Genomic DNA, 24,281 nt, shown 5'->3' with positions numbered 1-24,281 from the left:
GTGACGTGGGGACTATGGGACCAGGAGCTCAGGTCAGGGGTGCCGAGTTTTTGGATCGCATAACACCATCCAGGGAAGTGGTGAGGATATGGGGAGTGTCTGAAGGCAGTGGAATGACCAGAAACGACAGCTGTCGTATCAATTTGTTAATAGAGCAAAATACAACTCAATGCAATTTTCTCTGATACAGTCTTGTATCCTAGGCAAGGAGCTGCTGCAAAATGTTTCTACCAGCTTTTGAAAGCAAATGTAATTGCATTATTTGGCTTGGGTTATTGCATTTTTGTTTCATGAATATATCCAATGAAATAAAGGCAAAGTATTCATGTTAAATGTTAATACTTTAATGTTTAAAGCAGTGTTTGTAATTGAAGGAAAACTGGTAAAGCAGAAAACTATAGAGTTTTGCACACTTCAGTTTAGGTAGATTTTTATTTTCAATATCTATAGCTTTTTGGTTTTCAGAAAAATATCCATTTTCTGAAATTGGTACTGCATCCATCTGATCGTTAAGTTGTGATGGTTGGCCTGAAACAGCTTACATAGCTGAAGAGAGCTTCATCCATATCCAATGGCTCCCATTTTTGAAGGGCAGAGAACATTTTTAAAAAATTATTCATTCATTCATGGGATGTAGGCGTCACTAGGGCAATATGTATTGCCTCCCCATCCTTAATTGCCCTTGAGAAGGGGGAGGTGAGCTGCCTTCTTGAACTGCTGTAGTCTATGTGATGTAGGTACACCTACAGTGCTGTTAGGGAGGGAGCTCCAGGATTTTGACCCAGTGACAGTGAAGGAAAGGCGATATGTTTCCAACTCAGGATGGTGAGTGGCTTGTAGGGGAACTTCCAGGTGGTGGTGTTCCAATGTGCCTATTGCACTTGTCCTTCTAGGTGGTAGCAGTTATGGGCTTGGAAGCTGCTGCTTAAGGACCCTTGGTCAATTCCTGCAGTGCATCTTGTACATGGTAAACACTGCTGCTACTGTGCATTGGTGGTGGAGGGAGTGAATGTTTGTGGATTGGGTGCCAATCAAGGGGGCTGCTTTGTCCTGAATGGTGTTACATATCTTGAGTGTTGTTGAAGCTGCACTCATCCAGGCAAGGTGAGAGTATTCCATCACACTCCTGACTTGTGTCTTGTAGATGGTGGATAGGCTTTGGGGAGTCAGGAGGTGGGTTACTCGTCGCAGGATCCCCAGCCTCTGACCTGCTGTTGTTGCCATTCCTGTTCAGTTTCTGGTCAATGGTAACCCCCAGAATGTTGATAGTAAAGGATTCAGCAACGGTAATGCCATTTGAATGTCAAGGGGTGATGGATTTCTTGTTGGAGCTGGTCATTGCCTGGCACTTGTGTGCTACATGCCAGCCCAAGCCTGGATATTGTCCAGGTCCTGCTGCATTTGGACATGGACTGCTTCAGTATCTGAGGAGTTGCAAATGGTGCTGAGCATTGTGCAATTTTCAATGAAGGACCTCACTTCTGACATTATGATGGAGGGAAGGTCATTGATGAAGCAGCTGAAGATGGTTGGGCCAAGGGCACTACCCTAAGGAACTCCTGAAGTGATGTCCTGGAACTGAGATGATTGACTTCCAACAACCACACCCGCTTCAATGCCACACTTGGTCAAATGCTACTTTGATGTCAGGGGCTGTCACTCTTACCTCACCTCTTAATGATTTGGGGGAAAATGTAACTGGGCTAATTAGTAAGTTTGCCGACAACACTAAGGTTGGAGGAGTTGCAGATAGTGAAGAGGATTGTCAAAGGATACAATGGGATATAGATCGGTTGGAGACTTGGGCGGAGAAATGGCAGGTGGAGTTTAATCCGGACAAATGCAAGGTAATGCATTTTGGAAGGTTTAATACAGGCAGGAATTATACAGTAAATGGCAGAACACTTAAGTACATTGACGGGCAGAGGGATCTGGGTGTACAGGTCCACAGGTCACTGAAAGTGGCAACGCAGGTGGATAAGGTAGTCAGGAAGGCATAGGCATGCTTGCCTTAGTCAGCAAGGGTATTGAATATAAAAGCTGGGAAGTCATGCTGCAGCTGTATAGGACCTTGGTTATGCCACACTTGGAATATTGCGTGCAACTCTGGTTGCCACATTACCAGAAGGATATGGAGGTGTTGGAGAGGGTGCAGAGGAGGTTTACCAGGATGCTGCCTGGTCTGGAGGTTATTAGCTATGAGGAGAGGTTGGAGAAAGTCGGATTGTTCTCACCAGAGCACCAGAGATTGAGGGGCGAATTGATAGAAGTTTACAAAATTATGAGTGGCATGGACAGAGTAGATAGTCAGAAGCTTTTTCCCAGGGTGGAAGAGTCAATTACCAGGGGACATAGATTTAAGATGAGAGGAGGAAACTTTAGAGGAGATGTACGGGGCAAGTTTTTTACGCAGAGGGCAGTGAGTGTCTGGAATTTGCTGCCAGAGGAGGTGGTGGAAGCAGGTACGATAGTGGTGTTTAAAAGGCAGCTTGACAAATACATGAAGAGGATGGGAATAGAGGGATACGGACCCTGGAAGTGCAAAATGTTTTAGTTGACGGGCAATATGACCGGCGCAGGCTTAGAGGGCCAAAAGACCTGTTCCTGTGCTGTACTTTTCTTTGTTCTTTGTTCTTTGCCTTCCTTTGTGTGAGGTATGACTCTGTTCTAAGAAATTATGAGGATCAGGTTCGCAGGCGGGTAGTTTGATGCGGAAACAAAGAACAGGAGACTAGCTTGCTAGGATAATATTATTTTATTTTGCTTGTTTCCTACCTAGCCTACATAGGATAGAAACCAGGTCCGATACTCACAACGGGTCTGGCATAATTGGCTATATACTTACTCCACGAATTACTGGAACTGGGAGCCGTCAGTTCTGCGGAGGTGCCGCCCGTGACCCACGCTCGGCGATTAGCTTAACCCGGAGCAGACTCCCCGAACTGGGGACTTTCCAGGCTTATATATGCGCTACTTGCCGAGTTCACTGAGTCCGCGTTGGGCACTCGTCCAACACATTGTTTAGTACTGGGCATTGTTCCCATGCGGTTTCGGCTCCGACTCCCTTCAGTAGATAACAGGAAGTCTCTTAGCAACGTCTTGTGTTCAAGGTCAACTGGTGCCTGGATCCAATCTTGCATGTATTGGGACACCATGTTAACCCCTTATATTACATTCCACTGATTGGCCCAATACATGTAACGATTATACAAATACATAATAATAAGCAATACATTGTTATAACATGTACATGTTTTGTTCCAGTTGCTGCCGCACACGGCAAACATACGTACAGGTCAGTATATTACAACAGGTCAGAATCACTAAAACTCCGATTAAAATGAACAACGGAGGAAATAGGGAACGTCGTGCCGTAGTTGACAGCCCATTGAACAGATCCCACCAGTGATGGGCGGATTCCACCTCTACTACATGAGCAGCGTGTACTACCTTTTGGCCATGTATAAAGGTGGACACAGTCACCCGGGTAACATTGATTTGATGTTGTCGCAATATCTGCTTTAGCTCTTCCGAGCGATCGAGGGCCTGTTTAAAACGCTCTAGCGAGATACTCCAAGGGTGCAGCCATACCTGCCACTGCATAGTGGTGAGGTGTTGCGTTCCGCTGTAATTGGTCAATAGGTAAGTATGGTTCTGCCACCGCCATCGATAGATGCCAGTAAGGCAACCTGAAAAAGGGGTCGTCGGGAGTAAGGCATGGGCATGACTAGTGGCCACACAGAGCGTATGGGGACCAATCTGCCACATCATATCTCGGGGTGCCTCAATCATCCATTCACACAAAGCCGTGTCTTCTGTAAGGCACGGGTCTCGATATCGATCCATCAACAGACAGGCCTTTCCTTGATCCGCCTGCTCACACGCGGACAAGTCATAGGTAAGATTGGTGTCCGGACTGAACCAATTCCCTTTTGTTTTGAGAAAGTAATATCCATCAGATGTAATGACCGGCAATACGTAATATCGGCACACCGTCACAAAATCAGTTACATTCAAGGTTACAAAATGTCCTTTACACAGCGTTGCATTACACCATGTTTTGTCCGGATAGGTGTTCATCCATAATTTCTCAGATACGTTCCACACCCCTCGCCAGGCCTGAACATTAGGCGAAGTGACTATTCGTAAAAATCGTTCTTTTTTGCAAATGTGCATGCAGCATTTGGATACCGCAAATTGTCCAGTTCATCTGTACAGTAAAATTTTGGAACAGCCGTTGAGTCGAATCCCACACGTCCAATTCCCATTTTAAGGAATGCAGCAAAATTCGTGCAGTCTCTTCCTGCGTCATCATGGCCGACGGCATCCATCGGCCAATAGTGTACAGGCCTTGTGCAGTTGCTTGCCCCGTACTGGATAATTTAGTACGGGTCACTTCAGAGTCTATAGCATTGGATATCCCCATTACTGTCCCTGCCCCTCCTAACAAGGTATCGTACCATGCCCGTCGTCGCCGTTTAGGGTTACATTCGGGTATGACTGGCAGTCGGAAGGTGGTTGATGTTTTGGGATGCCAGACTCTCCCCTGATTAACCAGTCCATTGGGCCTCTGCCAGTGATTGGCGTCCCATTGGTAATCCTCATTTCGTCGTTGGCGGTAATAATAGTCCATTCAATACCACCCTCATGACACTGTCCTTCGGAACACATATTCACCCGGGTGTGAATGGTCAGTGCGCAGCCCGGGGCCACTGTTGTGTTTGCATCCTCAAAGCTGCCCTTGCATCGATACAACGTGCAATTGCTGGTGATAGTCATAATGTCACATCGTTGTCCGGAGGGGCACGTAAAATTGTCCTGCCTTCGCTCTTGGTCACTGGCTTCCCAGCTGACGATCTGTCCCAGAGCACCAGCATTGTGTTACGTTTCTTCCGACCCGGGTCTTGACATACTCCGACCCAGGATTCCAACAGTCCATAGCACATTCAGGGCCCACCACCATGCCATGATCCGGATCTATGGTGACGAGAAGACGTGGGCTCATGTTTCTCGGAGGTAGCATTGGTTTGCCGGCACATTATGCCAGGCTGAGTCCCCTGGATACATTATTGTCACCAAACTATCCTTCCCTTGGGCGATTATTTCTGCCGGTTTTGGAGGGCCATTTGGCTGGCGTACCCAAACTTTAGCCCCCTTTACATCAGTGGATCCGAAACCTCCCGTTCCCCGTTCGGTTATTTTCGTGGGGGCCCCCGTCTCCTCCACAGTGGACATGTCACAAGGTTTAATTACCAATTGGGCGATCTTATCCCCCTTATTAACCACGTAGGGCTCGGTGGTGATGTTGACTAGGATAACCCCAATCTCTCCCTGATAGTCTGCGTCAATAACTCCACCCATGACATCGATCCCTTTCAGTGATAACCCAGATCGTGGGAGAATGTGTCCATAAGTCCCGGAAGGGCAAACTAATCCCAAGCCGGTTTTAACTGCCGTTGGCACTTGGGGCACCAACGTCCGGGTAGTCAAGGCCCGCAAATCAAGCCCCGCTGATGCCGGGGTGGCCCGGACTGGCAGTTCCGCTTCCGCATCGAATTTCCACATTTTAATGGGACGCGCCTCGGGCGTGTCACATACCTTTATCATCCTATTTAAGGGTGTAACTCCATTCCCCAATGGACGATTGTTAATTTGTTTTACAACTCGGATGAGGTTCTTTTTCCAATTTGTCAAATCATTCGCCCCCCCCGCCTTCCGAAGAGAGGACTTCAAGATCCCATTCATCCGTTCAATCAGTCCTGCTGCTTGCGGATGATACGGCACATGGTATATCCATTCGACATGATTATCGTTGCACCATTGCTTTATCCGCCCTCCCGTAAAGTGCGAACCGTTGTCGCTCTGGACCTGCATAGGCATCCCATAGAATTGTTCTATCATATCTAAACATCGCAGGGTTGCCTGCTGATTATTATGGTGACAAGGATGGGTCACCAGGACCCCAGACATGGTGTCCACTGCTGTGCAAATGTGCCTGCATCCCTGGGACGTGGGCAATGGGCCCACGAAGTCCATCTGCCAGCTTTGGCCGGGGCCTTCTCCTCGGTGAATGTGCCCCATCATATGCTGAGGCACTCCCTGTCTTTGGTGTTGGCATTGCTCACACTGATTCACTGCGGTTTTTACATCGTCTACCAGCAGGTCTATACCCCGATCCCGGGCCCATTGTAGAGTCCCTTGTACCCCCCAATGCCCAGCCTTTTGGTGTGCCCATCTGGCTAGGTCCACCGAGGTGTCCCTCTGTATTACCATAGCTCGAACTATGCCGTCAACATATCGGTTATGGAGGGCTTCTGCGTCATTTCGGGACGTGTGGGCGTCCACGTGTGTGATAAATATCCTTAAATGCTGGGCCTTCTCCCAAATTTCCTCCCACAGCGGCCTACCCCATACTTCCCGACTTTGGATCATCCACTGATTGGCCTGCCATGTGGGCATCCACTGAGTCATCCCGTTAACTACTGACCATGAATCGGAAAATAGGTGTACCCCAATAATTCCGGCCTGCATGATTACCATATGCACCGCCTTGAGCTCGGCCCACTGGCTGCTCTTACCCTCTCCCAATTCTTCCAATGTAATCCCTTGCTTTGGATTATACGCAGCGGCCTTCCACCTACGCCGTCCTGACTTCCATTGAGCCGAGCCGTCCACGAACCAAGCAGTGGCTTGCTCTTCCGACGTCAGCTCATCGTACCTTTTCCCAAGTTTCACAGGTGATTCTGTGTATTCAATCACCTCGAATCTCACTTCCCCTCCCTCAGGGGCCTCCGCCACTTGCTCATGTAAGACTGACACCCCCTTCTGCCCAGTCTTCACCCTTTCTGACACATACCATTTCCATTTGATGATACTACTTTCTTGGGCCGTCCCTATCCTATGTGTAGTGGGATCACTCATTACCCACGGGAGAATGGGTATAGCCGTTCTCATAATTACTTCGTGTCCCGCTGTCAGGGCCTCGGTTTCCACCAAGCTCCAGTAGCAGGACAACAGTTGTTTCTCAAAGGGGGTGTACCTCCCCCCCGCCGGGGGTAGTTTACGAGACCAAAACCCCAACGGCTTCCTTACGCGTCCTTGTTTTTGCCATAGACTCCAATTTGTATAGTCTCCCTGTGCCGAAACCTGCAATTCGACCGGTCCTGACTGTATTTTTCCTAGGGATACAGCCTGCTGTATCGCTTGTTTGGCCATCTCGAAGGCGAGTTGATGGTTGTTAGTCCATTCAAACTCTGCCTTCTTCCTGGTAATTTGGTATAATGGTCTCAGTATCTGTCCCAAATGTGGTATATGTTGCCTCCAAAAGCCAAATAGTCCGATAAATTGCTGTACGTCCTTTTGCGTGTGAGGAACTGCGAAGGCCTGAATTTTATCCCTGGCCTTCTCGGTAACTTCTCGTTCCCCTTTATTCCAAATTATCCCCAGGAACTTCACAGTCTGGGAAGGCCCTTGTATCTTTGCCGGGTTGATTTCCCATCCGTACCCCTTCATGTGTTGGACTAATGCGTCCAACAGTGTTTGTATCTGGGCCTGCCCACTACCTTGTATCATTATATCGTCAATGTAGTGGGAGACCATTACATGGTCCGGCACTTCGAACCTTGCCAAATGTTCCGCCACTATCCTATGACATATAGTGGGGCTGTGCAGATAGCCTTGAGGCAACCGTGTGAATGTGAACTGTCTACCTTCCCACGTGAAGGCAAACTGTTCCTGTCTATCTTCGGGGATTGGGATAGTAAAAAAGGCATTAGCTAAATCGATCACTCCGTACCAAGTACCAGGGTGATGTTGTATTCGTCCTATAATGGTAACGGCGTCAGGTACCGCCGCCGTCAGGGCAGGGGTATGGCGGTTCAATTGCCGATAGTCCACCGTCATCCGCCAGGATCCATCAGCCTTACGGACCGGCCACAACGGGTTATTCCAAGCAGTCGAACACGTTTTTAGTACCCCCGCTTCTAAATATTCCTTAATGGTGGCGGAGATCTCTTTGTGCCCACCAGGAATTCTATACTGTCGTAGGCTGATCACCTTTTCGGCTATTGGGATGGGAAAGGGGTCCATTTTCACTTTTCCCACCAATACCGTGCGACAATGGATTAAGGTTCCAAATTCAAATTTGCCGTGTCGCAGGTATAAGGTTAGCCCTGCCAACACGTCCATTCCTAGGATCCACTCGCGGACCGGTGTTATGATTACCGAATGGGTCCTGATCGGCATTGCCCCTATCCCTAAGGGTAATTGCACCATTTTTCCTTCTATTAAGTTTCCTCCCAATCCCACTAATGTGACTGGGGTTCCTTTAAACTTATGGGGAGTTCCATGGATTAGGGTGGCCTCCGCCCCAGTGTCCACTAGAGCCATAACCGTCTGAACAGATTTGCGCCAATAAATGGTCACCGCCACATGTGGTCTGATGTCATCGGCCGACCATTGGCTCGTTTGTGGGCAAATCTTCGGGGCTTGGCCCAATCCCTATTGGTCCTCCCACTCGTCCTCTTCTGACAACGCCGGGTACAGGCGTTTAGCACCCCTTCCTCTCTTATTCTTCCCCTTCTTATTCGCATTGCGAGTGCGCCGGTTTACCTTGCAACATTCCCTGTAAGGGGTTGTCACCTCTCCTTCCTCCTCCTCGGAGGACTCCCATTGCGGTCGGGTGGGGGTTTTCCCTCTATCTGAAGCAACGTTCCCCGCCTCCCTGAACTGGCATTTCTGTATTAGTAGCTCTACCAATTCCTCTGCCGTCACCCGTGGTTCACGGGCCTCAGTTTCTACCCTGGACACTTTAAGTCCCTTTCGTTTACACATTTCCTGCAGCTCTCTCGTGGGTCTCCCATCAACGTCCGCAACCAGGACTTGTGCTTGCATCAACGCTTGCCATAGGGCTCGGCGGGAGGGTCCGGGGTTGCCTCCTTGATTGGGGTTGGATCTAGAGTCACCTCGAGTTTCCGAGCGACGTCCCTCCCTAGTCCCATTATTACCCCGGCCCTGCGCCCCCCAGTCTCCCAGTCCTCCCATCTCCCGCATCATACTCCGAGCCTCCCCCAACGTTTCTCCTTTGCCACTCAACATTATGGTAAGTAGTAACGGCTTATAATGTGGGGGAGCCGTTTTTACCAGGTGATCCCTGGCTTGTTTGCTCACGTTGACATTTTCTACCTCATCCAAGACTCCTAACAACAAGGCATCCCGTACACATAGCCGGGTCAATCTTTGTATTCCTTCCTTAATCGTGGTCCATATTCCTTCCAGGGGTGGCCAGTCAGACGGGAACGGGTATTGTTCTGCTACCGCTCGGGCGTACATCCCGAACAGAGTCCCCGTACCCCTCTCCCCTACCATATCTTTGGCCTGTCGTCTATATGCCAGGTCTATTGCCGCATCTTTGGCCAATCCCCCAAATTTGGGCGCATCCTGAAAGTCTACCTGGACTTGCTGTCCTCCTTCTTCCAAAAGCCTCACCAACCACAATTCAATGGGCTCCCCAGGATTTCGGCGGGTCTTTTGAGTAATGTATAATACTTCCTCCGTAGTAAAATCCTCCGTTAACTCGGAGAATTCCGGAGGAGGTTGCAACTGGGGGATCTCATGATGGATAGGCTCGCCTCGCTCGTTTCGTTGGGGATTTCCCTCATCATCCAACAACACTTCAAACCTAACAGGAGGCCGTCTCTGAACCTGTTTTCTCCGGACGACCGGATTCGCTCGCACCTGGGGTGGCAGCTCATCTTCGTACTGATCATCCGAGTCCCCCCATATATTCCCGTCCCAGTGGTCAATATCCCAGCCGTCCCCATTATTTAGCTGTGCCACAAACGCCCTTATTTGAGTGGGGTTCACGGAGCGCGGGCGCTTTCGCTCACTCTTCCGCTTACTAGACGACAAATGTGTGATCGCCCGCCCCGCTAATTCCGTTAGTGCTGCTATTTCTGCCTTTAGTTTTATAATTTCTTGTCTTAACACGGAGGCATCCCCGCTACTGAGCCCCTGCTCATGCTTAAGGGTTGCTATTTCAGCCTCCAACTTCTGACGCCTGTCAGACTGCTGCTTACAAGCCGCCGCACAAGCCCACATCCGCCTCTGGATCCCTGGCAAGGGGTTCCTTGAGGGGACCGGGATTTTCTCAAGGGTGGACAGCAGCGACCCTGGGGTGGTTCCTACGCCTTCGGCCTCCCAGTTTTCCGGTCGCCCCCCACCCTTCCGCAAACAGGCCGCTACACTATGCCACGGCCCTTGCCATCCTGGGACCGCAACCGCCTCGGCCTGCCCTTCTGGTTTCTTATTCCTTTTCCCAAACATTGTTTCGCATCAAAATCCCTCCTCAATTGCGATTGATCCTGCCGACTACGCCAAAATGTTCTAAGAAATTATGAGGATCAGGTTCGCAGGCGGGTAGTTTGATGCGGAAACAAAGAACAGGAGACTAGCTTGCTAGGATAATATTATTTTATTTTGCTTGTTTCCTACCTAGCCTACATAGGATAGAAACCAGGTCCGATACTCACAACGGGTCTGGCATAATTGGCTATATACTTACTCCACGAATTACTGGAACTGGGAGCCGTCAGTTCTGCGGAGGTGCCGCCCGTGACCCACGCTCGGCGATTAGCTTAACCCGGAGCAGACTCCCCGAACTGGGGACTTTCCAGGCTTATATATGCGCTACTTGCCGAGTTCACTGAGTCCGCGTTGGGCACTCGTCCAACACATTGTTTAGTACTGGGCATTGTTCCCATGCGGTTTCGGCTCCGACTCCCTTCAGTAGATAACAGGAAGTCTCTTAGCAACGTCTTGTGTTCAAGGTCAACTGGTGCCTGGATCCAATCTTGCATGTATTGGGACACCATGTTAACCCCTTATATTACAGACTCCAACCAGGGGAGCACTTTCTCCACTGATTCCCATTGACTCCAGTTTTGCTAGGGCGCTTCGATGCCACACTTGGTCAAATCCTACTTTGATGTCAGGGGCAGTCACCCTGACCTCACCTCGGGAGTTCAGCTCTTTTGTCCATGTTTGGACTAAGGCTGTAATGAGGCCAGGAGCTGAGTGGCCTGGGCAGAACCCAAACTGAGTTTGTGCACAGGTTATTGCTAAGCAAGTGCCGCTTGATAGCACTGTTGATGACCCCTTCCATTACTTTACTGATGATGGAGAGTAGACTGATGGGGCAGTAATTGGCCGGGTTGGATTTGTCCTGCTTTTTGTGTACAGGACATACCTGGGCAATTTTCCACATTGCTGGGTAGATGCCAGTGTTGTAGTCGTACTGGAACAGCTTGGCTAGGGGCAAGTTCTGGAGTGCAAGTCTTCAGTGCTGTTGCTGGAGTTTTGTCAGGGCCCAGAACCTCTGCAGTATCCAGTGTCTTCAGCCATTTCTTGATATCACATGGAGTGAATCGAACTGGCTGAAGACTGGCTCCTGTGATGTTGGGGACATTCGGAGGAAGCCGAGATGGATCATCCAGTCCGCACTTAAGGCTGAAGATTGTAGCAAATGCCTTATCTTTTGCACTGATATGCTAGACTCCCCCATCACAGTGGTTGGGGATATTTGCGGACCTTCCCCCTCCAGTGAATGTTTAATTGTCCACTGCTATTCATGACTGCATGTGGCAGCTCTGTGGAGCTTCGATCTGATCTGTTGATTACGGAATCGCTTAGCTCTGTCTATCACTTGCTGCTTATGCTGTTTGGCACGCAAGTAGTCCTGTTTTAGGTATGCCTGGTGCTGCTCCTGGCATGCCCTCCGGCACTCTTCATTGAACCAGGGTTGATCCCCTGGCTTGGTGGTAATGGTAGAGTGAGGGATATGCCAGGCCATGAGGTTAGATTGTGGCTGAGTACAATTGCGCTGATGACCCACAATGTCTCATGGTTGCCCAGCCTGGAATTGCTAGATCTGACCGAAATCTATCCCTTTTAGCATGGTGGCAGTGTCATACAACACAATGGAGGGTATTGTCCGTATGAAGATGGGACTTTGCCTCCAAAAGGATTATGCGGTGGTTGCTCCTACCAATACGTCATGGACAGATGCATTTGTGCTAGGCAGGTTGGTGAGGATGAGGTCAAGTATGTTTTTCCTTCTTGTTGGTTCCCTCACCACCTGCCGCAGACCCAGTCCAGCAGTTATGACCTTTAGGACTCGACCAGCTTGGCCTGTAGTGATACTACCGAGCCACTCCTGGTGATGGACAGGACATACCCAGGGATGGTGATGGTATGTCTGGGATATTATCTGTAAGGGCTGAGTTTATCATTGAGATAAAAACAAAAAACTGCGGATGCTGGAAATCCAAAACAAAAACAGAATTACCTGGAAAAACTCAGCAGGTCTGGCAGCATCGGCGGAGAAGAAAAGAGTTGACGTTTCTAGACCTCATGACCCTTCAACAGAACTGAGTGAATATTAGAAGAGGGGTGAAATATAAGGTGGGTGAGGGGGTGTGGTTGTAGGGACAGGTAGGGGAGGTAAGAGGAAGTGTCTGCGAGTTGATGCCCAGCCTCCGCGTGGTGCTGTTGTTGTCTGGCGCACTGACCTCTACCTCGCGGAGGCTGAGCGTCAACTTGCAGACACTTCCTCCTACCTCTCCCTGGACCATGACCCCACCACTGAATATCAAGCCATTGTTTCCAGGACTGTCACTGACCTCATCTCCTCTGGAGCTCCTCCTCCCACAGCTTCCAACCTGATAGTCGCCCAACCTCAGACGGCCCGCTTCTACCTCCTACCCAAAATCTACAAACAGAACTGTCCCGGTAGACCAGTCATGTCAGCCTGTTCCTGCCCCACGGAACTCATTTCTCATTATCTTGACTCCCTTCTCTCTCCCCTTGTCCAGTCCCTTCCCACCTACATCCGTGATTCCTCTGACACCTTACGTCACATCAACAATTTCCAGTTCCCTGGCCCCAACTGCTTCCTCTTCACCATGGACGACCAATCCCTCTTCACCTCCATCCCCCACCAGGATGGTCTGAGGGCCCTTAGCTTCTTCCTCGAACAGAGGCCCGAACAATCCCCATCCACCACTACTCTCCTCCATGGCTGAACTTGTTCTCACACTGAACGATTTCTCCTTCAACTCCTCTCACTTCCTCCAAATAAAAGGTGTGGCTATGGGTACCCGCATGGGCCCCAGCTATGCCTGTCTCTTTATGGGGTATGTGGAACATTCCTTGTTCCAGTCCTACTCCGGCCCCCTCCCACAACTCTTTCTCCGGTACATCGATGATTACTTTAGTGCTGTTTCATGCTCTCATCGGGACTTGGAAAAATTTATTAATTTTGCTTCCAGTCTCCACCCCTCCATCATTTTCACATGGTCCATCACTGACACTTCCCTTCCCTTCCTTGACCTCGCTGTCTCAATTTCTGGTGATAGACTGTCCACCATTATCCATTACAAGCCCACCGACTCCCACAGCTACCTTAACTACAGCTCCTCACACCCTGCTTCCTGCAAGGACTCCATCCCATTCTTTCAGTTCCTTCGCCTCCATCGCATCTGTTCTGATAATGCTACCTTCAAAAACAGTTCCTCTGACATGTCCTCCTTCTTCCTTAGCTGAGGTTTTCCACCCACGGTCGTTGACAGAGCCCTCAACTGTGTCTGGCCCATCTCCCGCACATCCGCCCTCACGCCTTCTCCTCCCTCCCAGAAACATGATGGGGTCCCCTTTGTCCTCACTTATCATCCCACCAGCCTCCGCATTCAAAGGATCATCCTCCGCCATTTCCACCAACTGCAGCATGATGCCACTACCAAACACATCTTCCCTTCATCCCCCCAGCGGCATTCCGTAGGGATCGTTCCCTCCGTGACACCCTGGTCCACTCCTCCATCACCCCCTATTCATCAACCCCTACCTATGACACCTCTCCATGCCCACGCAAAAGATGTAACACCTGCCCCTTCACTTCCTCTCTCTTCACCGTCCAAGGGCCCAAACACTCCTTTCAAGTGAAGCAGCATTTCACTTGTATTTCCCCCAACTTAGTCTACTTCATTCGTTGTTCCCAATGCGGTCCTCTACATTGGAGAGACCAAACGTAAACTGGGTGACCGCTTTGCAGAACACCTGCGGTCTGTCCGCAAGAATGACCCAAACCTCCCTGTCGCTTGCCATTTTAACACTCCACCCTGCTCTCTTGCCCACATGTCTGTCCTTGGCTTGCTGCATTGTTCCAGTGAAGCCCAACGCAAACTGGAGGAACAGCACCTCATCTTCCGACTAGGCACTTTACAGCCTTCCGGACTGAATATTGAATTCAACAACTTTAGGTCTTGAACTCCCTCCTCCATCCCCACCCCCTTTCCGTTTCTTCCCCCTTTTGTTTTTCCAATAATTTATACAGATTTTTCTTTTCTCACCTATTTCCATTATTTTTAAATCTTGTATGCCCTGCTAGTCTTTCCACCCCACCCCCACTAGAGCTGTACCTTGAGTGCCCTGCCATCCATTCTTAATTAGCACATTCGTTTAGATAATATCACCATCTTCAACACTTCTTTGTTCCTTTTTCTGTGACATCTTTTGATTATCTGCTCCTATCACTGCTTGCTTGTCCCTACAACCACACCACCCCACCACTTCTCTCCCCCAACAACACCCCCCAACCTTAAACCAGCTTATATTTCACCCCTCTTCTTATATTCATTCAGTTCTGTTGAAGGGTCATGAGGACTCGAAATGTCAACTCTTTTCTTCTCTGCCGCTGCTGCCAGACCTGTTGAGTTTTTCCAGGTAATTCTGTTTTTGTTCTGAGCTTATCATTGCCTGATAGTCTGTCCAGTTTCATTCCTTATTGACTTGTTTTTCCTGGTGGCTTGCTCGGGCATTTGAGTCAACTATCTAGCTGTGGATTTGGAGTCGCCTTCCTTAACGGGCATTAGTGAACCAGATGGTTTCATGGTCATCATCAGACTTTTAATTCCAGATTTTTATTGAATTCAAATTCCACCATCTGCCTTGGTGAGATTCGAACCCGGGTCCCCAGAGCATTACCCTGAGTCTCTTGATTACTAGTCGTGGCAATACCACTATGCCACACCCTTTTTTCTGTTCAGAAATAATAATGATAAAACCATTGAACAGAAATGTAAAGTACCAACCTTAGCTCAGTTTTAGTACTCTTGGCTCTGAAGATCATGTGTTCAGTTGCCCAGCAATTGAGTTTCCTGGAGAAGCAGATGGTTGACCTTATCCCTAAAGCAGCTGTGGTCCTTACCATGCTGGTACTAGGTAGGAAATCTCAGATAGTGAGCCAGAATGATGAAATAACAGTGATGGATGTCTGGCTCACGATGGTGTGTGACTTGGAATGTAACATGAAGCTGGTAACACTCCCACATCGTTGTTTACCTTGATGGAGGTCACCAGGGAAGGAAGTGCTGCCGGCAGCTTGGTGAGTTGTCACAGTGCATCCTCTAGACTGTATGCACTGAGGCCCCAGCATGGAAAAGATGGATATTCAGTTGGGTAGCTGGGATACCGAATAAGCGGACGTCTTTGTCATTGATAGCAACCAGCTTCTTCAATACTATTATCTCTACCCATCCTGGCAAGATTTCATTGCACTCCTTGCTTCAGCCTTATAAATGGCAATGAGGCTTTGAGTGTCTGGAGGTTGTGCCATTTGTCATATTATCCTTGATCTGCCTGGTCTGGTGCTTTAATTGGGTAGTTTGGTTTCACCTGGATTTTGGCAAGCTGATTTTCCATTTGTTTTTGTGTTCTGCACTATCCCTTTATTTTCCTTTCAATGTCCCTGTCACGAGCGGAACACCCATTTTATTTGTGGTTATTGTGCCTGTGCTATTGATTTGTTCAGCATCTGCCACCAGGTGTACTGCAGATTAACTTTGTATTTGTGTTTGCATTGCTGCAATGCCATGGATACCCTAAACCCATCAGACCTTCCATGAACTGCCTACGCAGTTAAAAACTTAATTCACATAGGCCAGTCCTCAGCACAATGATTGCTATGTTCTTGTGTTTTGCAGTCAACGTCAATCGGTTTCTTTACTAATTATTGAGAATACGAGCCTTTTAAATTATGAAGGAGCTGAATTCAATGCTTTTGAGGGTAATGGAAGCAGAGATGAAGATTGATTTCAAAAGAAAATTGGATGGGCATTTGAGGGAAATAAACTTGTTGATCACAGAGATGAAGCAAGCAAATAGGACTGATTAGATTCTCTACAGAGAGCTGGCCAGCATGAACCAAACAACCTCTTTCTGTGCTGTGGTGAACATGTCTATGACTCTATAGGGTACATGTAGAGAAGATGGGCAGAATCTCATGTCCTGTCATGTAGTGAATTTGGAGGTGGTGGGAGCATTGAATCAGGCAGGAGAGTTGCGGGTGGGGGCCATGCCACCTTCCCACCTCCATCCCAATTAAGCCCTTGGCATGAAGGCCAGTGGGCAACCTTGTTGCCCAGCCACCGATTGTGGCCCGATTGCGGGGAGCACAGCAAGCATACTACCTGCTTGTGGTCTTCTGGAGGGGACCCTTGTTCAAAGACAATTAGTACCTGATCGAAGGACCTGACATTTGGCTGGTGGGGTGGAGGGGGATGGGCAGGTAGGTGGATGTCTGCTGAGAGCCAGCCCCCTGCCCTTGCTGCTTGCTGCTGACTTGCTCCATTCAGATTCTATTATCTGTCCAGTTTTTATTCCTTTATGAGATGTGGGCATTGCTAGTTAGGCCAGCAGTTATTGCTCATGCCGAATTGCCTTTGAGAAGGTGCTGGTGAGCTCCCGCCTTGAACCATTGCAGTCCATGTGGTATAGGTACACCCACAGTGCTGTTAGGGAGGGAGTTCCATGATTTTGACACTGTGACAGTGAAGGAACAGCGGTATGTTTCCAAGTCAGGATGGTGAGTGGCTTGGAGGGGAACTTCCAGGTGGTGGTGTTCCCGTGTGTCTGCTGCCCTTGTCTTTCTAGATGTAGGTGATCATGGGTTTGGAAGGTGCCAGAGAATCGCCCCTGTGGCTTCTCTTTCAACGGCCTTTTCACAGGCTTGGCATTCTATTATTTCCAGCCTGTGACTTTGATCTCATGCCTTCACCATCACAATCTTCACCCCACTTATCTCATCTGCCAATGCCCTCATCCGTTGTTTTGTCACCTCCAGACTTCTCCAATGCCCTGTTATCCAGCCTTCCAATTAATGCCCTTCGTAAACTTGAGCTCATCTAAAACTCTGCAACCCATTTCTTAACACGTTCTAAGCCCCATCATCTCCTGTACTCACTGACCTACATTGGCTTCCAGTTCCCTGATACCTCAAATTCAAAACTCTTAAGTTATGCTCAGATCCTTCCACAGTCTAGTCCTTCCCTATCTCTGTAACCTCCTTCAGCCCTAAAACTCCCCAATCTCTGCATTCCTCCAATCCTGGGCTCTTGGACCACACTCTCACAATTGTGCTTTAAACTGCCTAGGTCCTAAGCTCTAGAATTCTCTCCCTAAACTTCTTTTCCTCTCTGCCCCTTTTCCTCCTTTAAGACACCCCTTAACACCAACCTCTTGACCAAACTTTGGGTCACCTGTCCTAAAGGCTCATTGTCTCATTTTATCTGATTTTATTACATTCAAGGTGCTATATAGGTATAAGTTCTTGAATTCTCATAATTCCTTTTATATATACAGGCTTGTGGAAATGAGTGTTTATTTGAATTGAGTCATATAAATGTGGTTTTATTTCTCCCAACTTTTTGACCAAATAATCATCATGCTCTGAATACATGTAAATTGACTTATTTTTAGATGCTGATCACGGCTGTATTTGGTGGGATCATTCGGTTCAGTTCATGTTCCTGAATGCATAAATGTGTTAATACATATGAATGGTGAGCAGAAGTAGGCCATTCGGCCGCTAAGGCCAGCTCTGCCATTTGATAAGATCATGTTTGATCTGATTGTGGCCTGAACTCCACTTTTTTGTCTACATCCTGTGACCTTAGATTCATGATTAACAAGGGAGTGAGTCTAATTTGGCCTTAAAAGCATTCAATGACCCAGCCTTCACCACTCCCCTGGGGAAGAGAATTCCACAGACCAACCCTCTGAGAGAAAAGAATTCTCTTTGTCTCCGTCTTAAATGGGTGACCCTTTATTTTTTTAACTGCATTCCCAAGTTTTAGTCTTCCCCTCAAGGAGAAACATCCTCTCAGCAACCACTCTGTCAAGTCCCCTCAGGATTTTGTGTTTCGAGAAGATCGCCTTTCATTCTTCTAAACTCCAATGGACACAGGCCGAGCGTGTCCAACTTTTCCTCATAAGATATCCCACCCCCACAATCCCAGGAATCAGCCAAGTAAATCTTCTCTGAATTGCTTCCAACATTTTTTTTGTATCCTTTTTTTTAAGTAAGGAGGCCAAAACACAGTACTGTGCACTCCAGATGTGGTCTCACCAATGCCCTGCATAACTTTAGCAAAACTTTCCTACTATTACATTCCATTTCCATTCAAAAAACAACAACATTCCATTTGTCTTCCTGATCACTTGCTGTAACTGAATACTAACTTTTTGTGATTCATGTACCAGGACACCTAGGTCCCTCTGTACCTCAGTTCTGCAATCTCTCTCCATTTAAATAATGCGCTGTTTTTCTATTCTTTCTAACAAAGTGGACAGGTTCACATTTTCCCAATTATACTCCATCTGCCAACTTTTTCCCACTCAACCTATCTATATCCCTTTGTAGACCCTTTTACCACCACCTCGCAATTCAATTTCCCATTTATCTTTGTGTCATCAGCAAATTTAGCAATCATGCATTCAGTCCCTTCATCCAGTTCCTGTTAGCTACCCAATTCGCTATCCATGCTAATACACCATGAGCTGTAATTTTGCATAGTAATCTTTGATGTGGCACCTTATCAAATGCCTTCTGGGAATCCAAGCACACCACACCCACAGGTTCCCCTTTATCCATGGTATGTGTGCCGTCCTCAAAGAACTCTGATAAATTAGTTGAATATGATTTCCCTTTTGCAAAACTATGTTGACTGTGCCTGATTGCTTTGAGATTTTCTAAGTGCCCCGCTATAACCTCCTCAATAATAGAATCCAACATTTTCCCTACAATAGATACTAAACTAACTGGCCTGTAGTTATTTGCTTTTTGTCTCCCACCTTTCGTGAATCAAGGAGTTAACTTTGCTATTTTCCAATCTGATGGGACCTTCCGCTGCAGTTCAGAAGAATGAGGGGGATCTCATAGAAACATATAAAATTCTAACAGAACTAGGGTAGGTGCAACAAGGATGTTCCCGATGGTATGGGAGTCCAGAACCAGGGCTCACAGTCTGAGGGTATGGGGTCGACCATTTAGGACTGAGATGAGGAGAAATTTCTTCGCCCAGAGAGTGGTGAGCCTATGGAGTTCACTACCACAGAGTAGTTGAGGGCAAAACATTACAATGTTTTCAAGAAGAAGTTTGATATAGCTCTTGGGGCAAAAAGGATCAAAGGATATGGGGAGAAAGCAGGAGCAGGCTATTAAGTTGGATGATCAGCCATGATTGTAATGAATGGCAGAGCAGGCTCGAAGGGCCGAATGGCCCACTCCTGCTCCATTTTTCTATGTTTCTTTCAAGAATCTAGGGAATTTTGGAAAATTACAACTAGTGCATCTACTATCCAGCACTTTGATACTAAGATGAAGGCCATCAGGACCTGAGGATTTGTCAGCCTTTAGTTCTAATATTTTCTCAGTACCATTTCCCTGGTCAATTGTATTGTTCAAAGTTCCTCCCTTTTATCTCTTGAATTACAAGTATTTGTGTCTTCTACAGTGAAGACAGACACAAAATGTTCAGCGTTTCTGCCATTCCCCTATTTCCCATAATTAATTCCCAGACTTGCTCTCCAGCAAAGATGCTCTGTTTAATCACTCTCTTTTCCTTTCTAAATACTTGTAAAAACTCTCACTATTTGTTTTTATGTTCCTAGCTAGGTTTCCTTCATTCCCTAATTTCTCCTTCCTTTTTACTTTTAGGTCATTCTTTGCTGGTTTTTAAATCCTGTCTAGTCTTCTGACTTACCATTAATCCTTGTGGAATTGTACCATTTTTCTATCAATTTGATACTGACCCATATCTTCTGATCAGAATCAGATTCCCTACTGGAATACATTCTTGCTGAAAGTTATGAAATATCTCCTTAAATGTCTGCTACCGTATCTCTACTACTATCTCTACCTATCCTTTAACCTAATTTCCCAGTTTATTTTAGCCAGCTCTGTCTCCATACCCTTGGAATTGCTTTTACTTAAGTTTAAAAATCTAGTCTTAGACCCACTATCCCTCCCTCAAACTGATTACGATATCATTGCTACCTATATACTCTTTTACTATGAGGTAATTAATTAATCCTGCCTCATTGGACATTACTGGGTTGTCAGGAAGATGCAATAATTTTCATAATGTTATTCAAATTTATTGTAGAGTAATAGGTCCGTGTGTGTCGCTCACTCTCGCTTCTCTCTGAACGCTTTGATGCATCAAAAGATAAACTAGGTTTGAAATGTTAAGTAGGTAAACATTGGGGACGTTTTAGAATGTAGGTATAAAGGGAAGACTTGTATTTTTAAATAAACCAGTCTAGCTTGAATTCAAAAGAGGGAGGTGAAATGTTACACCTAGCCAGGAGAAGTTAAGAAACAGTGTGTTTATTTTTCCCATAGATTAGTGGCAGAATTGGTACTGTGATAGATTTTATTATTAGGGAGGTAAAGTCCAAAGATATAGTGAAACAATGGGAATTTGCATTCAAATGGGAAAATATATATATAAAGGAGAGAAGGCTGTGTGTAAGGGCAGGCATTCTAAGATCTAGCCAAGGTATGAAAAACCTCCAACATCTAAGCCTCAAGCTGCTGTCTACAAGGAACTGAAGCTGAAGAAAACTCACTTTGAATTTAACTGTTCAGGGTATTGTAGGTTACTTTACCTGGATCTTTTAAAAACCTATGTGCCTCACTGTTGCCTTAACAGAAGTGTAACTGGAGTTTAGATTAATTGGGGGATTTATATGTATGTGCTTAAAATAATATCTTCTATTAATAAATGTTTAATTTGGACCATAAGATGGAGGAGCAGAAGTAGGCCATTTGGTCCATCGAGTCTGCTCAGCCATTCAATGAGATCATGGCTGATCTAATAACCTTCAACCCCACTTTCCTGCCTTTTCCCCATAACCCTTGATTCCCTTACTGATTAAAAATCTGTCTATCTCAGCCTTGAATATACTTAACGACCCAGCTTCTACAGCCCTCTGCAGTAAAGAATTCCACAGATTAGCTACCCTCTGAAAGAAGAAATTCCTCCTCATTTCAGTTTTAAATAGGCGACTCCTTACTCTGAGATTATGCCCTCTGGTCCCAGACTCTCCCACACCAGTAAACAACCTCTCAGCATCCACCAAAGAATTTTATATGGTTCAATAAAGTCACCTCTCATTTTTCTAAACTCCAATGAGTACAGGCCCAACCTACTCAACTTCTCCTCATAAGAAAATCCCTCCATACCCAGAATCAACCGAGTGAACCTTCTCTGGACTGCCTCCAATATCAATATAACTTTCCTGAGATAAAGGGACCAAAACTGTTCACAGGATTCTAGGTCTGGTCTAACTAGTGCCTTGTATAGTTTTAGCAAGGCTCTCCTATTTTTATATTCCATTCCCTTTGAAATAAAGGCCAACATTCCATTTGCCTTCCCTATTACCTGTTGAACTTGTATGTTAGCTTTTTGGGATTCATGCACACCCGGACTCCCAAATCCCTCTGTGCTGCAACCTTCTGCAGTCTTTTTCGATTTAAATAATATTCAGCTCCTCTATTCTTCCTGCCAAAGTGCATAACCTCACATTTTCCAACATTATATTCCATCTGCCAAATTTTTGCCCACTCACTTAACCTGTCTATATCCCTCTGTAGACTCCTTGTGTCATCCTCACCACTTTCCTTCCCACCTGTTTTTGTATCATCTGCAAATTTGGTGATAGTACAGTCACTTCCCTCAGTTTAGCCATTAATCTATATTGTAAATAATTGTGACCCAGCACTGATCCCTCTGGCACTCTACTAGTTACAGGTTGCCATCCTGAAAATGCCCCCCTTATCCCAACTCTTTGTCTTCTATTAGTTAGCCAATCCTCTATCCATGCTAATATACTACCATGCTAATATACTACCCCCAACACCATGGACTCTTATCTTAAGTAGCCATATCGAATGCCTTTTGGAAATCCAAATATATTACATCTACTGATTTCCCTTTATCTATCCTGCTTGTTACCTCATCAAAGAATTCTAATAAATTTGTCAGACATGATTTCCCTTTCATGTAGCCATGCTGATTCTGCTTGATAAGATTTATGTAATTTTAAATGCTCTGCTGTTACAGCCTTTAGTTTTTTAAAATTTAGTTTTGTAAGAAACCTAAAAGACTTGGTGGCTTTTTTTATTAAATTTAAAGCCCCTATCTTGAAATAAGTACAAATTGCAAATAGTTGTGGCAGCTACTTCAAGTTTCCCTCTAGGATTTGGGAAGCTTGGCATTTACCATCTGCCTACCATAACACGGGTTGAGAATAGCCTACCCTCTGGCTCTAGAATGTGCTGCTAAAGAAATTGCCTCGAAAACATTCTGGGAACTCCTCTTCGAGGCTACCTTTGTCGATCTTGTACAATCTCTATGTAGCTTAAAATTACCCATGACCATTTTGCTTTCTTAAGAGCCCCCATTATTTCTTCCCCTGTAACCCATCCTGCACTGTTTTTATTGTAAGGAGGTCTGTAAATTAGTCCCATAATTGACCCTTACAATTAGCTTTTTACCTTTGCTATTTCTTGTCTCTACCCAAACTAATTCTATACCTTGATCTTTAGAACTAAAGTCATCCTTCATTGTTCTACTAATGTCACCCTTAATTAACAGAGCCACCCCACCACCTTTTCCTAGCTTCCTGTCTTTCTGAGATGTCACGTACCCTTGTGCATTCAGGTTCCAGCAATGATCACCTTGCAGCCATGTCTATGCAATGGCTATCAGGTCACACTTGTTTATTTCTGTTTGTGCCATCAATGTTTGGTTATAAATGCTACATACATTCAGATACAGAGCTTTTAGTTCTGTCTTTTTACTATTTTTACAAACCTCTGGCCTTACTTGCTGTTACACTCAAGATTGTATGTTCTGTCCCTTCCTGCCATACTCTGTTACCCTTATTGCTATCTTGTTCTGTTGCCTGGGTCTTTCCTTTTAATTTACCACATCTTCCCTCACCCGATCCCTTGCACCCATTCAAATCCATTTTAAAGCCGTTTCTACTGCCCTAGTTATTCAACCTGCCAGAAGACTGGTTCTGGCATGGATTAGGTGAAGACTGTCCCAAAGGTATAGCCCCCACTTTCCCCAGTATTGGTGCCAGTGCCCCATGAATCAAAACCCATTTCTTCCACACCAATCTTTGAGCCAAGCATTCAAATTCCTAATCTTATTTACCCTACACAAATTTGCTCTTGGTTCAAGTATAATTTGCAGAACCTTTTGAGGTTCTGCTTTTCAATTTAACCTCTAGGTGCTCATATTCCTTATGTTGAACCTCTTTATTAGTCCTATCTATGTTGTTGGTACCAATGTGGACCATGACAACTAGATCCTCCCACTGCAAGTTCCTCTCCAGGCACCAGGCAGACAACACGGCCTTCTGGATTCTTGCTTACAACTCATTGACTCTGAGCCGAAGCTCCTCAAACCGCAGACATTTGACTGCAGATGTTTGTCAGGGATCACACTGATGTCCACCAGGCCCACATACTGCAGCTGCAACACATCACCTGCCCAGCCATCTTTATTTTGTTTTAATTAACTAATTAATAATTTTCTTAAACTTTAACTCATGATTTTGCTCCAAACTCCATATAAGAATAAGAGTCTTGAGCATTTGTGCGTGGCAAGTTAGCAATTTGGATACTCGGTAAAGAAGTCGGAACTGTGCAGGGCTCAACATTTGGTTTTGTGGTTTGTTTCATGCATCACCTATCCTGTTCTTAGTCCTATTTTCTGCAAAGAAATTGACTGATCATCAGCTGTTGCTTGGACAAAAGGAGGCAGTTCCCCGCAGCAGTGATATTTCAGAAAAGATAATCGTGCTGTAATTATTCTTATTTCTTGTTGAGCAGCTGAGACTGCAGGTCCCTTGAATGTTGCTCTTGCGGTGCAGTG

General features: G+C 46.4%; 2 protein-coding genes across 2 annotated transcripts in view; one reads left to right on the top strand and one right to left on the bottom strand.

Moving 5' to 3' along the window:
- The window catches only part of LOC121290467 (diacylglycerol kinase eta-like), a 383,823-nt gene that overhangs the window by 38,530 nt on the left and 321,012 nt on the right, over positions 1-24,281 (top strand). The window lies entirely within an intron of this gene.
- LOC121290692 lies at positions 4,579-6,939 on the bottom strand. Its single transcript, XM_041211501.1, has 2 exons — positions 6,876-6,939; positions 4,579-6,537 (listed from the first exon to the last, which is right to left on the bottom strand). Exon 2 carries the CDS (start codon positions 6,529-6,531, stop codon positions 5,002-5,004), a length of 1,530 nt encoding a protein of 509 aa, XP_041067435.1. The 5' UTR covers positions 6,532-6,537; positions 6,876-6,939; the 3' UTR covers positions 4,579-5,001.

This window comes from Carcharodon carcharias, chromosome 18 (assembly GCF_017639515.1).
Source record: "Carcharodon carcharias isolate sCarCar2 chromosome 18, sCarCar2.pri, whole genome shotgun sequence".
Lineage (NCBI taxonomy): Eukaryota > Metazoa > Chordata > Chondrichthyes > Lamniformes > Lamnidae > Carcharodon > Carcharodon carcharias.
This window is presented reverse-complemented; position numbering and strand designations above follow the sequence as displayed.

Excerpts from the sequence above, each read along its gene's own strand:
- LOC121290692 (XM_041211501.1), bottom strand. The coding sequence starts at position 6,531 with ATGCAGGCCGGAATTATTGGGGTACACCTATTTTCCGATTCATGGTCA.